The following is a 22704-nucleotide window of genomic DNA, read 5'->3' on the forward strand; positions in this document are numbered from 1 at the left end:
GGCAGACCATAGGGAATATAGTCCATGGTACTGTAGTAGCGCTGTATGCTGACATATGGTAGCTACACTGTGGTGAGCGTGGCATAACATATGAACTTGTTGAATCACTATGTTATATGCCCGAAATTAATGTTAACACCGTATATTGACTGTACTTCAATTTAAAAAGTAAAAAAAAAATAATAATAACCATAAAAATAACCCAAATGTCATTACTATGGGCCACTTTTTAAAGTCGTTATCTTGTATGGATCCATTTAAGCTTCATTTAAAAATACTTATGATGTAGAAACTACTATTATCCCATTTTATAGATGAAAAAACGGAGATACAAGGAGCTTAGCTTGACAAAAGAAACACAGCCAATAAGTGGCAGAGAAAGAGCCCACCTAGTTTGAGCAGAGTCTATATAGTATACATTGCCTTTCATTATATTACTGTCCCATTTAATCCTTTTAACTACCTGGTAACTACTATTATTATTTTCATTTTCCAGATGTGGACACAAAAGCAAAACATGTAAGTGATGTCTCTGAGTTCACACAGCTAGGAGGTAGTGGGACAGGATGCTGGTCCCTTCCATAATGCTAATCAGCCCAGCCATCAGTCCTAAGAAACTGGTATTTCCAGGGCTGAGTCCCTAATATCTTTCCTGTCCTTATTCTTTCTCAGGTGTTCCTGAAGAGTGATCGTGTGGCCCGTATGGTGCAGAGTGGGGGCTGCTCCGCCAATGACTCCAGGGAAGTCTTCAAGAAGCATATTGAGAAAAGAGTGCGCAGCCTGCCCGAGATTGACGGCCTCAGCAAGGAGACTGTCCTTAGCTCCTGGATGGCCAAGTTTGATGCCATCTACCGTGGAGAAGAGGACCCCAGGAAGCAGCAGGCCCGGATGACAGCCAGTGCAGCCTCTGAGCTGATTCTGAGCAAGGAGCAGCTCTATGAGATGTTCCAGAACATTCTTGGGATCAAGAAGTTCGAACATCAGCTTCTATACAATGCATGCCAGGTAATGTGTCTATCACCAGGGCCCCAACCTGTGACTGAGTAGAGTCACATTATCACTCCTGTGTGCCCTAGGCACTGTTTTCTTTATGGGCCATTTCTTCTTTTTTTAAATTTATTAAGATTGATTGATTGATTTGAGAGAGAGAGAGAGAGAGAGCATGTGCATGAGTGAGGGGAGAAGTAGAGGGAGAAGCAGACTCTCTGCTGAGCAAGGAGCCCAATGTGGGGTTTGATCCCAAGACCCTGAGATCATGACCTGAGCCAAAGACAGATGCTTAAATGACTGAACCACCCAGGTGCCCTCATGGGCCACTTCTTAACTGAAAAAAAAATAAAATAAAATTATATTTTAAAGCCACACTGGTAAAAATTTAATATAATTCAGTCCAGAATATGTTCACATTTATCCTCTGGTTTTAAAAGAAATGAAAACATTTTTGTACATACCTAAAAGTCTTGTGGGCCCTACACACTGTGTATATCCTGTCTAATAGGTAAGTTGGTTTTATGAGTATGGTCTGACTCTCATGTGTTGAAAATGCTGAAAGATCAAAACATTTTTTAAAAAAAGATGGTTTTGCCTTTAAAATAGATGTTTACCAGTTGAGTGGCTTGTACTTCCTCAGCTGAGGTAACAAATGGACTTAGTACCTCATCATTAAGAATAATTATTTAAAATAGAAGGCTTCCAGAAGGTCTGAGTAGTACATCATAGCAGTATATTAGTCACATCACGAATTTCCAGGTGGATTTGAGGGAGCTAGCTGACACTGTGCTTAGACCCACTCAAAATGGGCCTATGTTTTCTCTGGATCAAAGAAGGGTTGTGGGAATGAGGTGCTCTAGATCTTCATTTCCTTTTTTTTCTTTTAAGATTTTATTTATTTATTCATGAGACACACACACACACAGAGGCAGAGACACAAGCAGAGGATAAAGCAGACTCCATGCAGGGAGTCCAATGTAGGACCGAATCCCCAGACTCTGGAATCACGCCCTGAGCCGAAGACAGATGTTCAACCACTGAGCCACGGAGGCATCCCTAGTTCATTTCCTACGTAACCTTTCCGTTATTCATTCAACGAGTATTTGTTGTGTCTTCTTTGCAGGCTTTGCAAATTTCAGGGCGTGTCACATGGGAGCATTTTTAAAATTCACATTCTCAGGCCCCAAACCTAGAGCTTCTGATCCTGCATTCTCAGGGCAGACCCCAGGAATCTGAGTTTTAGGCAAGGGCTTCCCTTCTGGTAGTTTTACTGCCATTCTCCTTTTAAGAACCATTAAAACCATTAAAGAATCTCAGTTTTGCTCTGATTTCCCTGGGCTACTTCTGTCCCTAAGGTAGGTTAAATTAAGACACTATAGTATATTGGTCGAGTTGTTCTTTGCTAAGAACCAGACAGACCAAGGTAAAACTTAATAGGACCTTCACTAGCTTTGTGGCCTAGGGGAGTTAGTTAACCTCCTCACACATGAGCTTGGCATGGAATTGTTATAAGGATTCAATGTATATAAAACCCAGGGCAACATGATAAATGGTAGCTGTTAAAATATATTATATTCCACCAGAAGAGGCAAAAAGTCCACAGACAGTATCAGAACCGTGCCATAAATACTTAACATAAGAACTACAAAATTTTGAGGCTTACTTGTTTCTGCCTTCATGTCTACCCTCCGGTTCAAGGCATCAGCCCCTCTTACCCTGGATGGCCACTATATCTAGTTAACTGGTGACCCTGCCTGCCCTCTTGCCCTACAATAACATGCCCACCACACACCAACTAGTACAAGCTTTTTATAATATAAATTGGATCATGTCATTCTTCTGTTTGAGACATTCCAGTGGCACCCCAATATCTTTAGAGTGACATCCTAACTCCTCACTAAGGCTTAAGGCAGTGCATGAAGGAACCACTCTTGCTGATACTGTTTTCCCCGCACGCTCATTCACTGGACTTCTTTCTTTTCCCCCAACACACCAAATTGGTTCTGAGCCTTTGTCTTTGCTCAATGCTCTTTGCCAAGACCTTTGCATGGCTGTCACAGCTTAAATGTCAATTTCTCTAAGAGATCTCCCAAGACCACCCCATCGAAAGTTCTTTCTTGCCTTACATCTCACAGTCCCTTTCTATCCCATCCCTTGTTCTATATTTTTTAAGATTTTTATTTATTTATTCATGAGAAATACAGAGAGAGAGAGAGAGAGAGAGGCAGAGGCACAGGCAGAGAGAGAAGCAGGCTTCATGCAGGGAGCCCAATGTGGGACTCGATCCCAGGACTCCAGGATCACTCCCTGGACCAAAGGCAGGCGCCAAACCACTGAGCCACCCAGGCATCCCCCATCCCTTGTTCTATTTTTATCACAGTTTTTACCACTATTTTCCATTTGTTGTTCATCTATTTTTATCTGTTTATTACCCACCTCATGCTCTGTTCCCATCCTTCACCAGAATGTTAGCTTTGTGAAGATGATGACTCGTCTTTTGCTTTATTCACTAATATTTCCATGAAACAATTCTTGGCACATAGTGGGTGCTCAGGAATTGCCTATTGAGTTAATAAATGGGTAATGGTAGTTTATTTTAATTGGTAGATAAGACTCTATCCTGGTATCAACCATTGTAGCTCACCCAGAACTTTCTGGATATTTTAGTAAGTAGAAATCTGTTTCTCATTTCATAATATAATATATATATTACAGTCAAAGATATTCCTCATATCCTATTTTCTTTTCAGCCAATTTCAATTCAGAATACTGATTGTCAACCCAAAGGTAGATATTTTCTTTGATAGGTCAAGGAATATTTTGAAGTGACCAAATAAATCTCAACATGAAATTAAATTCAATTTTTCTTTTTATTTAAAATATTACTTTATCCCACGTGGCACTTTTAGAATGGGGTGAGCTGGTGGTATTTCTACCTCTCACCAGCACCACCTTTTCTGCTATAAGAATATGGGTTGTGGCAAATAGGGTTAAGGGTTAAGTGGCAGGATTATGTTTTCCCCTAACATGTTTTCCATGAGTTAGAAAAAACATACAGCAAGTATTACTATTGACCTAAATAAAGAGGTAAATAAATTGAGGCAAGCTCAAACTAATAAAAAAGATGAGTTTATTCAGGAATAGCAGAGGAATTGTAATTCCAAACATGCAAAGTATAGTAAGCTATAGGTAAGTCTGTTGAAGGATTGGGGTGGGCTCTATTTAAATCAGTCACGCTGATTTAAGTTTTCTTTCCTAAGGACACATACATTAGATTTTCCATTTTATGTGTTCTAGTTCCATTTTAGATTGAAATTCTTTCACATTTCCCCCTTTGGATCAAGATATTTTCCAAAAAACACCTCTGATAATTATGTCATTCAGATGATTTTTGTTATTTTTTTTAAGTGTAATTGGAGTGCAGGTAGATTGTATTCTATGTCCCATGGAGCTTAGGAAGGTAGTCCTCAGATGTCTTTTCCATGGAGGAGGGAAATTATATAGAGTTTCACTTGCCTTGTTTGAACAACAAGAAGATTGAAAAATGAAGAATCTCAGCTATGTCTCTCTGAAGTAGACAGTTTAATTTCCACTATTAGTTGGATTCCAGGAAAAGCCTTGGAAAGGAAAATAATTTTATTTTGTATATACACTGGGGAATAAGCATTTGTTTACTAATACCAAACAGTAGAAATTTAATTAAAAAGATTAAACTGAAGATCAAAAGCCCAATGATAACTATTGATTGAAATATACTTCTCAACCAGCTTCTCCACTTGCCTAGATTTAGTAGATCAAAAATGCCCCAAGTTTCAGGAGCTTGGCCAAATTCTGCTAACAAATTGATATTGTCCTTCATTATTTTTAGTTCTTTTATTATTTTCCCTGACTTACTGACATAAAAACAAAGTTCTCCAACTAGGCACAGGTTCCCCTCTGCTGAGCTGTGAGAAGATTAAGGGCTCTGAAGTTTTTGTAGGACTACTTCAGCAAGACTGTCTATCTGGATTTGTTGGTATTCAAAAGCTCAGATAGAAGCATTGAAAGTGATAGACATAACTACAGAAAGACTGTGAATTGCTTTTTCAAAGTCTGCTACTCCAACTCAAGCTAAAAAGGCTCTGACAAAAGCCTATCTCATACCCTATCTACCGTAGGGTTATATACAGGCATCCATCCAGTGGATTCCCAGTTCTGACACACCCTTTTAAGTTGATAGAAGACCCCAGATTACGTATACAAGCAGTGGAAGGAAGAGCTTTTCTATTTTTTCTGATTTCAGTGAGGCCAGTGATCCCAAAACATCCCTTCCAATTAAGGGGAAGTGTAGATTATGTTTCTTCCACATAAAAAGAAATACCCAGTGTCTTCTAAGGCACAGTTGGGTCTCTTTGCCCAGATATTTTTCCCTGAAATAAAACAGAGGATCTCATGATCAGAAGTATAATCATTATAATCATCATCTGATTTATTAGAATTGTGGGAATTATTATGTGATTACCTTAAATTTCTGTAGCTCTGAAGTAACAAGAGAGCTGATCTAGTATAAGTATGATTTTGGTGGAGTTGTAGAAGATTTCTGGGGAAAAATAAGTTGAATTAAGTTTCTGCCATTTTCCAGATATTTTGTTAATTCTCAATGAAGTAGTATTGAGGCAGAGCACATTAGCTTCCAGTTTTCCAGTGTTCTTAGTTTCCATTGTCCCACCATAAATACACATTAATGGAGAAGGCAATATAGCCTTCTGGATTCCAACAGGGTATGAATTCATGTTCACCTATGTTATATAAAATGGTATAGTTACAAGCATTTTATGGGAGCTATCCTAGAGTTTTGTTGCCATTCCCATCGTTATGTTTTTTAAACATAACAAAGATTTTGACTAAGAGTCCAGACCTGATTGAAGAGTATCCCACTATGGGTAAGGAGTATCCAAAGGAAAGCCATTATATTTGGTGCCAGTCTTTTGAAAGGGAAGACATGTGTGATTTCAGAGGTATCAAAGGAAAATCCTACATCCTTACCAGATAGGTTTTTGCCATCCTAAAGATAGTGGTCAGGCCAACAATTCAGGTTCATTGTAAGTATTATTTGCTCTAGCACAAATCCAACAATCAGTAAGTTCAGCAGATCCAGAGAGTTGATTTTTTTTAAGGTAGGAATAGCAGCATATATTAAAGAATGATAGAAAACTAGGAGAAGAATAATTGAAAGCATGAATGACATGATTTAACTAAATATAGAGTGAGAAGAGAGAGGAAAAAGAAGGAAATTTATACAGACCTCATCTAGATATCTTGGGTAAATTGTCTACTTTAGATGTCAGGTAAGTTAGTCCCTAGAAATTTTCAGTTTCAGATCACCACTTGGTATACCAGTCCATTCAGGTTTTGGGACTTTGTTTAGATGTGGCACCTGATTCCAGGTGTCTATTCCTTGAATTTGGCTGCACAGGAGTTAGATAAGGACACCTGGGAGGAGCCTTTCCAGCAAGGTTGAAGAAGGTCTTTTTTGGAAATGTATTTTCCAATAGATGAGCTCTTTAGGCTGTAAGGTGTGAAGTTTGATGTCTTCATCTCCTGGAAGTGCATAGGGAAAGATTGTTCTATCAAGAGTATGATTATTTCTTATTGGCTTGATCAGGCCTTTGCAAGCTTGAAGTATATTCCCCATCATTAGTTGTGGTGTGAAAAGTGAGGCCTGAGTGTACCAGCCATCCTGTAATTATTTCAAAAGGCAAAAAAGTTTATGTATCCCAATGGTAGTAGATATAAAATTTGGAAGAAGAAGAACCAATGGTAATGCTTTTTGCCAGAGTACTTGGAGGGTTGCAAATAAGTTAGCTAAGTCTTAATAAATCCATTTGTATATTTGACCAATCCTAAATATAAATATAAATATAAATATAAATTAGGATTGGTTTGCAATCCTAAAGACTGAGGATGCTAAGCACAATGAAAGTGCTACAGAATTAACCAAACAGAATATGTTGTAAAGTATTTGACCAGTAAAGTGGATTCCCCAGTCACTATGAAGTTTAAGGGGTGTTCCCTAAGTGGGAATAGTCTTTTTTACTAGGACTTCAGCTACAGAAGAGGTAGTCACTTGTCTACATGGGAAAGCTTCAGTGAAATGTGAAAACTTACAAACCATTACCAGAATGTACTTATATCCAGTAGATGGGGGCAATTGTATGAAATCTATTTGCCAAACATCAAATAGTTCATTAGGTAAATTAAAATCTTGGGGCAGTATGGATAGGCTTCCCTAGTTAAATTTAGAATAGGAGCAATCGAGAAACATACTTTTTGTGGCCTTGCCAATGTTTCCCCTCCAATATTGATTCATTAATGTTATTTTATCAGTTGGCCAATAATTTAATTCATATATGGCAGTTAATAATGGAAATTTTAGATTTTCTGGTAGCAGAAATTTTATATTTTCTGGGTCTGAACCAGAGTTTCTTTTCTTCATGATACCAACAGCCTTTAGATCTCCAATTTTGTTTTTCCTATCCAGGGGCCAATTGTTGTATTTTCTGCTTAATTCTCTTAAGGACCATCACCCTTAAGTCATCACCAGGGGAAGCAGTTTTCTGGACCATGACAGGTTTAGTCTATGAATTCCAAAAAGCAGCGTTTTATTTTTGTGGTGATATCAGTGAGATGGTTTCCTTAGGCTTTTTGGAAGTCAGACTAAGAATGCCTAGAGATTTTAATAGTAGCTAGAGCTGCTGGTAAGAGCATAACATATAATAAATTTTGGACATAAGGACCATTTTAAGGAAAACTGGAAGTAAGGAAACCTCATTTCAATATTCCAAAATCATGGGCTACTCCAAAGTTGTATTTACTATCAATATAGATGTTTGTGGTTTTATCTTTAGCAAGAATATATGCTTGAGTAAGAGCTTATAATTTGACTTGTCAGGATAAAGTGGCCAAAAGGAAGGGTGCGATGTCAATGACTTCAAAAGGAATTGATATCATATATCCAGCACAATATTTACCATTTTCATTTTTCAAATAAGAGCCACCAGTAAATCATGAAAAATCAACATTTGTCAAGGGAGGTTCTTATAAGTCATCACGAGGGGTTAATATATGATCCATCAAAGTCAAACAGTCATGGGAGCAGTTCTTTCATGGAGGAACGAAGAAGGGTAACAATTAATGAAATTACCACAATGAATGAAAGTGTTTTGAGGGGTATTTACCAAGAGAATTTCATAAGAAATAAGATGGCTTTGTAAAAGGTGTTGGTTGTGGTATGAGTTTAAGAGAGCTTCAACAACATAAGGTACAAAGATGGTCAAAGAAGATCCCTTGACTATTTCTTCAGTGGCCTTTACTAGAAATGCAGTGGCAGGGACAGCCCCAAGGCATTGGGGGTAAGTAACCTTAGGCCATGGGGTCTAATTGTTGACTGTAGTAACCCAAATGTTGGTAGCGGCCCACATGTTTTGGGCTAAGTATTCTGAGGGCGTTTCCTTCCTTTTTACACACAAAAAGAAAAAAAAATGTAGCTGATAGTTTACATTTTCCAGGGTAGGTAGATTTATTAAGTTTTCCTTCAAAGTTTTAAAGGCCACGTCAACTTGGTTTTCCCAGGTAATGGGGTCATGTTTAGTGGTTTTTAATAAGACATATGGGGTAGGCCATTATGGACAGGTTTAGAATCCCATTCCAAACAAAAACCACCTATCCAAAAAAACCCTGTAATTGACATTTGGTTTTAGGTTCTGGGAAGCTCAAGATGCCATGAAGCCTGTCCGATTCTATGTGCAACCCTTGTTCTGAGATTAAATGTCCTAAATATCAGACTTGAATTTGAACAAATTGCAGCTTTTCCTTTGAGACTTTGTGTCCCTTAATTACTAAGAATTTTAACAGGTGAATACTGTCTTTTTGTGGGGATATCAGAGAAGTAAGTCATCTACATATTGTAGGAAGGTGAAGCATCTAGAGAATTTTATATCAAGGAGGTCTGCTTTTAAAATATTTGGGAAGTAAGGATTTTCAGTAAAATCTTGAGGAGTTACTATCCAGATATATTGTTGTCCTTTCCAGATAAGGCAAAAGATATTTGTTAGCTTTATCAACTGGAATACTAAAGAATGCACTATATAAGTTGATTACAAGTAAAAACTTTGCTTACAATAAGGAGAGATGGAAGTAACTCTGGGGATTAGGAACAGCAGAATAGTGAGGAATAACAATGTTATTTATTGCTTGGAGATGTTGGAAAAATTTCCATCCTTTAACCATTAGGTTTTCTTACAGGTAAAATAGGGATATTAGGATTGGTGCAAGGGGACAATAAGTCCCACTTTTTAATCTTCTGTGATAGATCTTATGCCCTATAGCACTTCTTTTTTCATGGTGGTATTGACTGATTCTGGGGAGAGGTTTCAATGGATCACTTTGGATCTTTACTTTGGGCACTATGAATTCAGCATATGTCTTTGGAGGGTTTTGCCCATAGAGCAGGAGATACTAAACCTAATAATGGGGATAAGTCTAAAGTTTGATCTTCCCTGTTTTGTAGAGTACTTGTGAAAGAAAAAGGATTTGGATTTTCTTGGAGATGAAATTCAAGGGATTTAAGTTCAGGGGATTCTAACTCAAGAGTTTTGTTCTCCCTTTCAAGAGAAGGAAATGGCAATACAGTACTTTTCCAGGAAACCTCGTCCTAATAAGTGGATGGGAGCTGATTCACTGAGGAGAAATGGAAGTTTATCTTGCAAATGTCCCAAGCAAAAGTATACACATTTAGAAATAGGAACATATTGTGGTTTATTTGAGGCCCCTATTAATTGAATAAATATATTACTCCAAGTAGGGGGACTGTTTAATTGTAATGGGGTTGGATTAGCTCTTGTGTCAGTTAATATTATAAGAGGTTCATCTCCAATCTGGAGAGTGGTTTCCTCCAGCCTCTTTAACGGTAGAATGAGAAACAGTTCCTGTGTTTCCTTAGAGCCCCATCACTGGGAGAGTCTGATCCTTGGTTCTTGGAAAGCTGTCATCCTCTGAATCTTTTTAATTTGTAGCAGTCCTTTATCTGATGGCTGGATTTTCTACGATAGAGTCCAGCAAGGAGAGTCTGCTTGAGAGATTTCATCTGTTGAAGTTGGAGATTTAAATTTTAGTTACCCTTTCTTTTAGCATCATCTTCTAGGGTGTGGGTTAACTGGTTAGCTAGATTGACAAGACCAACATTGGGATGGGCATTGTTTCTTATTCTATGTGGGTTCTCTGGACTAACAGAGATAGGTATCTGTTTAAATCACTTATAAACATTGAATTTAAGGCTACCCTGGTGGATTGAATGTCTATAGGGAGTCCGGAATTTTCTTTAAAAACAGTTTGGAGGGGATCCCTGGCTGGCTCAGCGGTTTAGTGCCTGCCTTTGGCCCAGGGCACGGTCCTGGAGTCCCGGTACCGAGTCCCATGTCCAGCTCCCTGCATGGAGCCTGCTTCTCCCTCTGCCGTGTCTCTGCCTCTCTCTCTCTCTCTCTCTCTCTCTCTCTCTCTCTCTCTCTCTGTGTCTCTTATGAATGAATAAATAAAATCTTAAAAAAAAAAAAAAAACAACAGTTTGGAGGGCCAGGTGGCTTGGGTGTTTAGTGCCACCTTCAGCCCAGGGCGTGATCTTGGAGACCCAGAATCGAGTCCCACAACAAGCTCTCTGCATGGAGCCTGCTTCTCCCTCTGCCTCTGTCTCTGCCTTTCTCTCTCTCTTTGTGTCTCTCATGAATAAATAAATAAAATCTTTTAAAAAATAAAAAAATAAAAATAGTTTGGAGCTTGCTGTAGTAATCATGAACAGATTCCTCAGACTTTTGGATGCACGCCTGAATTCGTTGCAATTTACTGGTTTATGGAGAGCCCTCAGAATGGCCAGATGCAGCCTTTTGGCTATGGCACCAGCTTGGTCATATAAAAGAGCTAGTGGTTAGCTTACTTGGAATTCTAAAGATTTCTTAGGGCCTTCTCAATTAGCAGCTTTCATCCTGCGCTGGGCTTGACCTTCTCCAGCAAACATATAGATTAATTGATAAAGATTAGAGAAGCCAGGTTGATAATTTTGAGTGACAGTATTTAATTCTTCAGCAAATCTATGAGGATCCTCAGTTACCTTGGGAAAATCTTTTACTGTAGCTCTAAGTTCAGCTTCAGTCCAAGCAACATAAGAAATTAATTATTTAGCAGGATCATCAGAGAGTTTTAACAGTTCAGTTGACAAGCTTTCAGCATTAGAAAAGAGGGGGAGTTGGGATCAAGGGAGGGGTTATAAGAGGGCAAAGGTGGGTCTAGCAGAGCTGGAGCAATGGGGTTAGAGGAGACCTCACTGGTGCTGCAAGGAAAAGACTTTAGATGCTTCTTTATCTCCTCTCATTGCTTATTTGTTTCAGTTCACTTAAAAGTAGTATTTTGTAAAGAGGCAGTTTTAGAATCCTGAATACTTTAGAAACCTCTAGGTACCAATTAAAATTGCTATCCCATTCAGATTGTTTGTTCTATTGCCATGGACTTCTAATTCAGTCCAGAGAAAAACAAGCCTAGTGAGACTGAAGGTTCCCCATAATGGCCATTGAAGTTCTAAATTATCATTAGTAAGGTGATCTATTTAGTCAAAAATATACAGCAGAAGAAACCATAGTTTTATAATATAAAACCAGCTGAGGGCTGGGAGGGAGGGCCCCCCCTTAGAACATTTATATGATTGGTATTCCACATCTTAGAGGTTTTCCTGAGAGTTGAAGAAAAATTACTAAACATCCTGATGGGCGTGCTTTCAGGGTTGGAAGTTGTATTTTATTTTACAATGTGCCTTTCATGAAATATTTTTCCTGGCTTTGCTCTAGTTTTCCAACCAGCGATCAGGTGTCCCTTGTTGCATGGAAATTATCTTGCAGTTGACAGATAACCTAATGTCAGTCTGGCCCTCTGAGGCCAACTTATCCTGTAGAGGGAGGCTCTTGCTTTGGGGACTGGTCTTTCCTAAGGAGGCAGTGAGTATTCCTGTAGCATTTATTTGCTCTACCCATGCCTACCAATATTACTCAATTATTTTTCCTCTCAAAACTTTTAACAGAATTAAACCAAAATTCTAATATGCTTCCAATAAGAAAGCAAACAAGTAGTCATCAAAAAGGACAATGCCTTTAAACAGAGCTTGAATAAAAAAGCTCAACTAAAGGGAGAAAGTTCAGAATCCAAAAGGAGACACACCAAACTGAAAGTAGACAGTGACTCATGTAAGCAGTGAGCTCAGGGGGCTCAGGGTAAAGCTTTGTTTGATTCTGAGGGTGGTCATCCTTCAGGGGTCATCTCCTTCCGATGCCACTTTTAACATCAAGGAATGTCAACCTAAATAAAGAGGTAAACTAGAGGCAAGCTCAAAATTGTCAGAAGTTTATTCGGAAACAGGTGAGGAATTGCAATCAGCATGTGCAAAATATAGCAAGCTATAGCCAAGTCCACTGAGAGTTTGAGGTAGGCTGTATTTATGGGCAGGGAGTGTAAAGAAGGGAGTGTGTCTAGTTAGAGATTGTTAAAATTAAAAGCAAAAGGAGACAAGCTTTGAACATTTCCCAAGCAGACCAGTTCAGCTTATTTTGTGAGACCAACCTGACCTGGGTCATTTCTTTTCATGCCTCTGGAAACTGTAAGCACAACTTCCAAGGTTGATATGGTACAACCCCTGACCAACTCCCTATCATTTAAGAAAATTCCAAGACTATCAGTTTTCTCTAAATTGGACATTTATAAGAAATAATTCTCCTAGTCCTTGAGTTTCATCAAGTTTCATCATATCAACTTGAGACTTTCCATTTTATATCCTCTAGTTCCATTTTAGATTAAAATTATTTTACATTATAAAAAATAATATCTTCTAAAAAAAAAATAATAATAATATCTTCTCACCAAAGAATAATAATTATCCCCCTAGCTAAAAGAGAATTATTGGAAATGTGAAGAAAGTACTTCTATGGGCAGGAAATCTTAAGACATGTAGTATTATGTTCTATATTCCTATTCAGAAACTAAGCTTGCCTATTGCTTCATGAGTCACGTCAGTAGAATTTAGGACAAAGAGCATAGGCAGGTAATTCATAAAAGAAGAAATACAAATTAATTCTAAACACATGATAATTTTTAAGTTCCATGTCTTCAGTAATCTGAGTTATATAAGTGTGTTGGTAAACAATAAAACCATTTTTAAAGTTAACATTGGTAATAATAATACATTGCTGGATATTATAGGAATGGGTAATCTCATAATGTATGTTGGAATAATTTGTTATTGTAACTTTTCTGTAATCTGTTGTAGTACAACTTTATAATAGGCAAACCTTTTCACCTAGCAGCTCTACCTCTAGCAGTTTGTCATGAGTAAATATCCAGAGATGTGTATAAGAGTATGAAGCCCAAAGATGTTCACTGCAGCATTCCATACGACAGTGGAAGAATAGAAACAACTTTAATTCCCCATAGTAAGAAATTCATTCATTAGATTTTATTTTAACCATATGAGAGAATACTTTTCAGCCAATAAAATAGTTGTTGAAGGAGAAATCTTACCACATGGGAGAATGTACACGAAATACTGCTCAGTGGAAAATGAAGCAATGAAGCAATATGAAGGCATACTCTCATTTTGCTTGATGGGCAAAAAAGCAAAATCTTAACCATGTTTATCTTTAGAGATGGCATTATGGTTGATTTTAAGGTTTTCATTTATTCTCTTCTATGTTTCCAAATTTTCTGCCCTAAGTATATAGGTGTTTTGTCAATAGAAACAATGAGCAAAATCTCAATAAAGAAACTATTAAAACCATAGGATAGGGAGAAAATTCTCATCTGCACTGTTTTCTAGACTTCAGCCATTTAAATACTGCCTTCATGATTTTTGTCATTTCCAAGTCTACCTGTATGATTACCTAATATTTCTAATTAAACCAATTCTTAACTCCTTTTTTAACCTATCCTTATCTTTAGAAGTAATATATTCAAAATCACAGCTTTTATGTTCTAGTTTTTTTTAAATAATATGCATTAAAGTGAAACATAATCCTTAAAATAGAAACTCCTCATCAGTTGGCCCTCTTATGTCATTTCACACCACGGATGATGTGGGAGGCATGGCTGGGGCGACCAATGCCCTGATATGCTAAGGCTGGAGGCATGGAGTTTTCTGACGTTATCCCTGAAAATAGTCTCAGACTGACCAGAACAGCTTTCACATGAAGTGTCCACTTCCCACGCCTTGCAATCAGCTTTCAGAGATTATAGATTCACTCACTCACTTTCTTACAGATTATGCTCAGCTCTGCTGAACTCTATCAATTCACAGGAGCAAAGATACAAAAGTGAAAATGATAAGGCTTGCTTTCTCACCACGCTCTATTTAAATTATTTATTGTTTTGTTTTGTATTTTCTAGACCTTCTTCTCCTTATGAAACAAAGCAATTCTTAGATGCTTCCAAAATCAGAAATGTGCACAGTGTTTTCTTCTTATGCATATCACATCCTTGTGGAAGCTGTAATCTGATTTCTGGTAGTGCTTTCTGAAGGTTCCTGTGATCTCTTTTTATGAGGCTCTGCCAGTAAGTGCAGTTTTCATCTCAAATGAGAAATGGCATTTATCAAATAGTGATTGTATCAGTTACATAACAGTTGTCTGTTGTAACATGAACCATGTCTATCAAAACACTAAACATACACACGCGAAGAGGTTTAACAAATGTTTCTATATTTGTACATGAATTTTTTAAGCCTATTTTATTTATTTGAGAATACATGGCTATATCTCATGGAAGAGTTTGCTCATACTCAACATAATAATCAATGTAAAATAATTAGAAACTTGTATTATGAAATGATTGTTTTTATTATCCTAGGCTTTTAAGAGGAAACAGTCAACTAGGTAGCTATTTGAGCATTTGAGTTGAATTCTAAAGCCAACTCTTAAAAAGTAGAGTAACGTCTTTGAGAATGGGCTGCATCATATGAGAAATGAGACTAAGATCTGCTTTCTATCTTCATAAAATGCAAAGATGGCAGTGGTGGTAGTGGTGGTGGCGGTGGTGATGTGGTATTTTAAAAGTTTTAAAAATGTAAAGCACCAGTTCTCCCCCTTTCTCTTTAGTTGCCTCCAAATCTGGAGTTGATTTGATGCCCAGTTGTACCAGGTGTCTGCTACTTCCTACCCACCCCTCTGCTTAACTGTATGAGTTATCCTTAATTGCTTCATTCTAAAACATGTGAGCATTTTCCCTTGAAAAACACCCCTGAAGTGTGTTTTAGAAGGAGGGAGGTCTATTTGTTCATGTATTTTTAAATGCAAATAAACACTTCTTGAGAAACCCAGCTAATTCTTAAGGGGTTTGGGGAGTATGAGTTAAGGAAGCCAATTGTTTCCCCATGTGTGAATTCTGATTTTGCAGAAAGGTATTTCTGGTAGTGCTGTCACTGATGACACGCATAGGTCCTGGAAATATCAGCAGTATGACTATAGCATACCCTTAGCCATAACTTGTGCCTCATGGCCAGCAGGGGCCAACACGTGGCCTCCAACTAACAGAAAATGACAGTGCTCTCTTCATTTATCTTCTCTGAATTTCTGAAGAATTTTTTCACATATTCTGAAAGAGTTGATTGGAAACACATGGAAAATAACTTCCCAATCTATAAATACCTTTGCATTTTCAATATTGAATTCCCATCATTGCTAAACTACTGATTTTCTTAACATTTCATTTTCTTTTCTCCAAACCATCATCAATATGTCCTTTGATGATGTGGTTATCTTATTATAGAGTCATTTCCCTTAGACTTGATTAGTACTTGGCAGCTTTTCAGATAGTTTATTAGACACTGAAGAGAAACCTCAAATTATCAAGCTTTCAGCTATGACCTGGATTCCTGGGTTTTATCCATATCTCATTATGGAGTCTTTAATCTGTATATAAGTACATAGCTTTTTCGTAATCCGGAAATTTTCAGTATATCTGTTAGCTGAATATTTGCTTCCTGGGCTAGGCTCTATTTCTTAATCTGTTTCTTGGCTTTCTAACACCAGTACAGTTCTTTGTACATAATGGTCTTTCAGTAAATATCTATTGATGAAATGCTTTGAAATCTGAGGGGTGGGGGTGGAAATGGCAGTCTAGTATTTAACACTGTTACTTAGTGACATACTTTCATCATTCATTCATTCATTCAACAGATGTTTGAAGCATCTACTGTGCACTAGATATGGCATGTCAAATGCTGGGGATAAATCATAAACTTTCCTACTTTGTCATAGAATGGGTCCTATCTTCCTCCTCATTTATGAAACACACCTCCCAATGACTTTATAGGTGTTCCTACTTAGAATATTGCATTTGCTTCCATTGCATTGCTGCATAACAAATTACCACAAATGTAGTGGCCAAAGAGGATGCCCATTTATTATCTCACAGGTTTTGTAGCTCAGAAGTCCAGGCACAACATAGGTGAGTTCTTTGCTATAAATTCAGAGGCTTGAATTATGGTTCTGACTGGGCTATGTTCTCATTCATAGGCTCTACAGGTAAGGATCTGCTACTAGCTCCCTCATGTTGTCAGCACAACTCATATTCTTGCAACTTAGGATTCCTCAAAGTCAGCAACACAAAGACAGAAAGTCCCTGGTGCCTCAAGTCTCAGATTTTAGATTCTCTTTTAAAAGGATTATCTAGAAGGATACTTGACTGGCTCAGTCAGTGCAGCAGCATACGACTCTTGATCTCAGGGTCATGAGTTGGGTGTAGAGATTACTTTAAATAAACAAATTAATTAAATAAAATATCCTATAAAAAAATGAAAGGATCATCTGATTAAGTCAGATCCACCCAGGATAATCACTCTTTTCTTTTAAAGTCAATTGATTAACAACTTTAATTACATGTGCAAAATCTCTTCACTCTTGTTATGTGCTATTGATTAGAAGAAATCAAATTCTGCCCACACTCAAAGGAAAGAGACTATGACAGGATTTGACTCACTGGGGTGTCATCCTAGGGTTTCTGCCACAAGTGTTCTTCCCTCATCCCAGGGTTCTTCATAGGAGACTCCCTCAAGTATCGATTTACATGGAACCTTTTCTAGAGAGACTTTACCTCATTGTTCTGCCTAAAACAGGCTTTTCCTTGCTTTATTTTTTTGTTACAGTGCCTTATTTATTACCATCATAGAACTTCATACAATCTGAAATTACCTTGCATACTTATTCATTCTTTTATTGACTATCAGACTGTTTCTTTAAGAGCAAGGACTATGTCCATCCTGTTCTCCACTATAAGGCCAACATTTGTCACAATGCTTGACAGAAAATAGATGTTCAACTAAGTATTGACTAAATAACTTATTGCAAAGGCCAAGGCATATATGGCTTTCTGGAGCTTAAATGCTCACATTCCATAAAGATATGAGCTTGGTCTTTTTTTTTTTTTTTTTTTTTTTTTTTTTCTGGTTAGGCCAAGTACAGTGATGGAATAGGCATTACAATCTGAGATCTGCATCCACTAATACTAATCCACTAATACTCCTATTTCATAGTGGGGATTTCATCTGAGCTTTACAGTACATCTCCAGCCATGAACTTGCACTCTGGTCACATTTAACCTGTCTGTCCCATCACAGGGTTGAAGGAAGAGGTACATAAATTAAATCTTGTCTTTCCAGAGTCACACACTGCCTCTAACCATTAATAGCTATTTGATGGGCTGCTAGTTTTCAATGGATTTGCTTGTAATTATACTTTATTTTCAGGATTCTTGAGATGTAGAAAGTGGTCAAGATGTATATACACATGAACATGTTCTAGTCTGTTAGTAGGGGCAAAATAAGAGGGCATTAAAGTTGTAAGGGGCACAGAGACAGATAGCAATATTTTATTTCCCAGAGCCACAATTTTCCCAGACCAATGATTTCCCAGGATCATCAGAAAATTCTTAGTTCTCTGTCAGTTCTTCCTAGAACTCCTGGCAGATATTTCTATCTGCCTGCACCTGCTGTTATTGATAGACTAACTGCAACGGAAAGTTGAAATTGAGACTGGCTATCTTGCATCTGAAGAACAGGGAAGTAGGTGTGAAGGCAGCCTTCAAAACTGCTCTAGACATTTCAGCAGTCTTTTCCCTTAGTTTCCAAAATGGAATCATAAATATGCTCTTTTATTCAAACTCTTCTCATAAAAGCATTGAATCACAAAATTGTAATCAGAGGTGCTAAATAGATGTACTCTCAGTAAAAGGCATACAGAGATAGTATTTTCTGGGCACCTGGGTGGCTCAGTCAGCTGAGGGTCCGACTCTTGGTTTCAGCTCAGATCACAATCTTAGGGTCATGGGATGAAGCCCTGCATTGGGCTTCATGCTCTGCATGGAGTCTGCTTAGGATTCGTTTCCTCTCCCTCTGCCTGTCTCCTGCTCTCTCTCTCTCAAAAAAAAAAAAAAAATACATCTTTAAAAAAAAAATAGTACTAACTTTTGCCACTTTTCACTAAATGGTGGAAGCTGTTATAAACCATCTAACACAGCCTTGCAAATAAAGATATTTTCCAAGCCTTCTAACATGTTTTACCAGCCCAGACTCCCCATAGTAATGATCTGAATTTAACTTCTTCCAACATGTAGCCTTTGCTTCTTCAGTGATTCAGACCTACAGTTAGCAGAAACATGGGTAATAGAGTATAGGGTCTGGATGAAAGCTTGTTAACCCTTTTGGTTTTAATTCTTTCTGAAAATGTGCATAAAATACCTTAGTTCTTTTTCCTGCCCAGCTAGCAAATGATTCTGTGTCAGGGAATGATCTATTTTTCTGACCTCCAGTTTGAGCAGTATTAATGCCTACCAATATGAAGCATTTACTATGCACCAGGCACTAAGCCTAGTACTTTACATATATTATCACATTTAATCCTCATAATAAGACTGTAAACTCGATATTTTTACCCACTTTTTAATAAGGAGCCTAAAAAGAGAGAAAGAGAAGTTAAACGAATTTTCCAAGGTCAAACAGGCAGTCAGCAGCAAAATCTGGATTTGAACTCAAGGTTGTATGATTCCAAAATAAACTTTTTAACTCAACTGCTGAAAATAGTTGTGATTTTCCATTGATATAGAAGGTTCTGGAGAATTAGTAGAAGTTTATGATCCTTTCCACACTCTAGAAAGATAGGTATGCATGTATTTTATTAAATCCTTCAGGGATGTCTTTTTGTATAGCCTTCTCCTTTCTTTTCCCCCCTAAAATTTGTTAGAGGAAAAGAAAGGTCAGCTGAGGACTTGATTCTGTATATTGCTAGTTATAATTTCAGTGAGTATGTCTTTATTCAATGGAGATAGATTAGGTTTATGTTTGGTTTGCTTATTTAGGTTCCATCATATCAATACAAGTGTTTCCTGATTTAATTTTTGAAGACATATTTAAAGCCCCACAGTGTGCAGAGGATGGTTAAGAACAGGAAATGCTTATTTTTTCTCATCCTGCCCCTGCTAGTGTGCAATGGAGCCAATTGAATGACTTGAAAATAATGACTGCCTTGTGCTATATAGCAGGAGCACCTTCCAAGCAGGACCCAGGGACCCTAGAATGAAAACAGAGTTGCTCTTTGGAGAAACAACACCCACAAAAGCATTCATGAGCATTCAAATGACAAAGGTTTTAAACAAATAATTAAAGCAGGGCTTGGTAAATATTTTAGGCTGTGTGGGCCCCGCAGCCTATACAGCAATTACTTAATTCTGTCACTGTAGCAAAAGCAACCATAGAAATATGTAAAGGAACGGGATCATTGTTTGTGTTCCAATAAAACTTTATTTGCAAAAGCGGGCAGCTGGCAGATTTGATGCAAAGGCTGCAGTTTGTCAACCCCTGAGGAAAAATAATATATCACATCATAACAGAAAGAATTCTTTACTTTCCAAAAAGTTGTTCTATGGATATGTTACCTTTTCAACCCAGAAAGTTTTGGCATAAAACTTAGTCCATCCATTCTGTGGAAAGTGGGGAGTGGTGGTCGTTTACAATGTTGGGACTGAAGACAATCATTATGTAACACACAAGGCAAACGTGGGCTATCAGACTCTTAACCTACTAGATTCATTACAGTCTTTATTTTTTCCATTTTGATTGGTTGATTTGATCAGTTAAAGTTACATTTTAATAAAAAAAAATTAAAATGGAATTTACCTTACCACTCAAAATCTTGGACAAGTCACATAGCTTCCCTAAAATGTGCTTGTCTGTAAAATAAGAATAATAACAGAATATATTTTACTGTATTTATTATGAGGCTGTGGTAAGATAATGATTAAATCACTTAGCACCATGCTTGATATATATACATTTTTTTTAAACATTTAAACTTACCATTATCATTTATTATTATTGCCACTAGTGCCAAGACTTGGTCCATGATTAGGGATTTACTAATGGTTGATCTTTATAGAATTTTATAACCAAAGCCTTCAGCATAGTTATAACTTAACTCCAGTATTGTGCAGAAATTAAACATTGAGCACTAGTGACTGAAAAATAGGACTCTGAAACCACAGAGATTTGCATTCTGGCTCTGCTACTTATTTTGTATTCATGAGCCAGTCAGTTAACTTCTCTGAGCCTCACTTTTATGATATATATGATATGTGTATATATATATATATATATGAAAAGTCATGTATATATATATATGAAATGAGAATAATAATACCTACCTAATACAGTTTATGCTAGTTATTATCGGCTACCATTAATTAATCCAATTCCTGTGCTTGGGAAAGCTCCATTCTGATGAATAATGATGTTTAAGATTGGGCTGGTTCTCTGGAATCAGTTCTTGAAATCAAACAATGGAATCATGCTGAGGGAAAACCTGAAAAAGTGTAACACAAAGTCCTTGCCTTCAAGAAATATACAATGTAATTTGAAGGAACAAAGCTAATATGTAAGCAAAGTCCATCCACAGCAGGAAGTCAATATGTGACAAAGTAGTCTTAGTATAGGGACAGCATGATATGGTAGAGATATTATGTTTACAGGCACATGTAGGTATCAATCCGGGCTCAGTTACTTATTATCTATATAACCTTTCACAAGTTCATTAACTCCCCCTGTAAAACAGAGATCCTAATAGCTATCAGATAGAATAAGAGCCTGACACATGCTAGAGATTTAGTAGACAGTGGCCTGAGTTGGTCACAATAGATAATGATGATGGTGATAGAGGCAATGGGGTGGTGGCACAGGAGTATAAACAGCAACATCTAGAAAACCTTGGTGATCTCAGATAAAAATGGAATTTAATTGGTTGTAGCTACGTCATAGAGGAAGTACTGATTGGTCTGGGTTTGAATGATAAGGAGACAATTAAGGCTAAATGAAAAGAGATTATCTGAGATGTCTACTATTCCTTTTGTGCCTCACAAGAGACCAGAGTAGAGAAGAAATTGTATCATAAAAATAATGTGAATGGGATCCTGGAGTCCCAAGATCGAGTCCCATATCAGGCTCCCTGCATGAAGCCTGCTTCTTTCTCTGTCTGTGTCTCTGCCTCTCTCTCTGTCTCTCATGAATAAATGAATAAATCTTTAAAATAAAATAAATAATAAAATAAAATAATGTGAATGATTAAGTCATTAGTTCCAATTCTTCACTCACCTGTATTAAAATTAAACCTCCTACCGTGGTTTATGAGTCTTAAGTAAACTTATCTACATCATGACTTCAGGCCTAGCCATCACATTCACTTTGTCAGTAGGCAGTTAGCAGACTTGAAAAGTAGAGGACTTGATATGTGCTTGTATGTGTGGTTTTGATGTCTTGTAATTTGGTGATCTTCCAAGAGAAGAACAGGCCTCATAGAGTTGTTAACCCCTCCAGGGTGGGCCTCACTCGAATATATATGGAATACACTGGGTAGGTATTGGGTATTTATTGGCCTAAAGGTACTCAAATGCTAGAAGTGTGCTATGTCTGTAATATCCAAAATGGTAGCCAATAGCCTCATTAAATAAACTTATAATTCAGTTCATTGGTTGCACAAGCCACACTTGAATTGCATTTCATTGCATTCATTTCATTGCAACTATTGACAGCCACATCTGATATGGCTTGCAGCTGTCCCAATGGACATACAGACAGAATTTCCATCAACACACAATTCCCTTTAGATAGCATTGTTCTGTATTTTGAGTTGGGTGGTATTTATATGGTGCACGTATGTAAAATTAATTGAGCTATGCCCTAAAAATTTGCACTTTAATATATGTATGCCTCATAAAATATGCTTCAAAATAAATGTTATGCCTCACAAAATAAGACAAAAGAGAGCAAAAAATAAAAAAGAGAAAGAAAAAACAAAAAATCTTGTGAATAAGGGCTTTTCAGGTTTGGATTTTGAATGTAATATATGATATGAACTCAGGAGAAAAGAGCTCTGTAAAAAATAACAAATTAATAAGACTTTTTAAATGGAGATTATTTCTCATTAACTTTAATTAGGCTCTTTCTAGGTTTGCAGGTTTAGCAAATTATCAAACCAAAAATAAAAACCTTAGGCTTATCTTTCAGGCAATTTTTCTGAAATTCCAAAGAGTCTGTGGATGCTCTTCTGGCATCATTGCCTTTGTTACATTTCTATGTAACTAATCTATGTTGCTAATTAAATTCCATCA

General features: G+C 37.2%; 1 protein-coding gene across 17 annotated transcripts in view; it reads left to right on the forward strand.

Annotated features, from left to right (window-relative positions):
• Positions 1–22704, forward strand: part of CADPS (calcium dependent secretion activator) — a 465131-nt gene that overhangs the window by 114808 nt on the left and 327619 nt on the right. For all 17 annotated transcript variants that reach the window (XM_038565968.1, XM_038565965.1, XM_038565963.1 and 14 more), the window contains exon 3: positions 673–1005. In XM_038565968.1, coding sequence (XP_038421896.1) covers positions 673–1005 — 333 coding nt within the window. The remainder of the gene's footprint in view (positions 1–672; positions 1006–22704) is intronic.

This window comes from Canis lupus, chromosome 20 (assembly GCF_011100685.1).
Source record: "Canis lupus familiaris isolate Mischka breed German Shepherd chromosome 20, alternate assembly UU_Cfam_GSD_1.0, whole genome shotgun sequence".
NCBI lineage: Eukaryota > Metazoa > Chordata > Mammalia > Carnivora > Canidae > Canis > Canis lupus.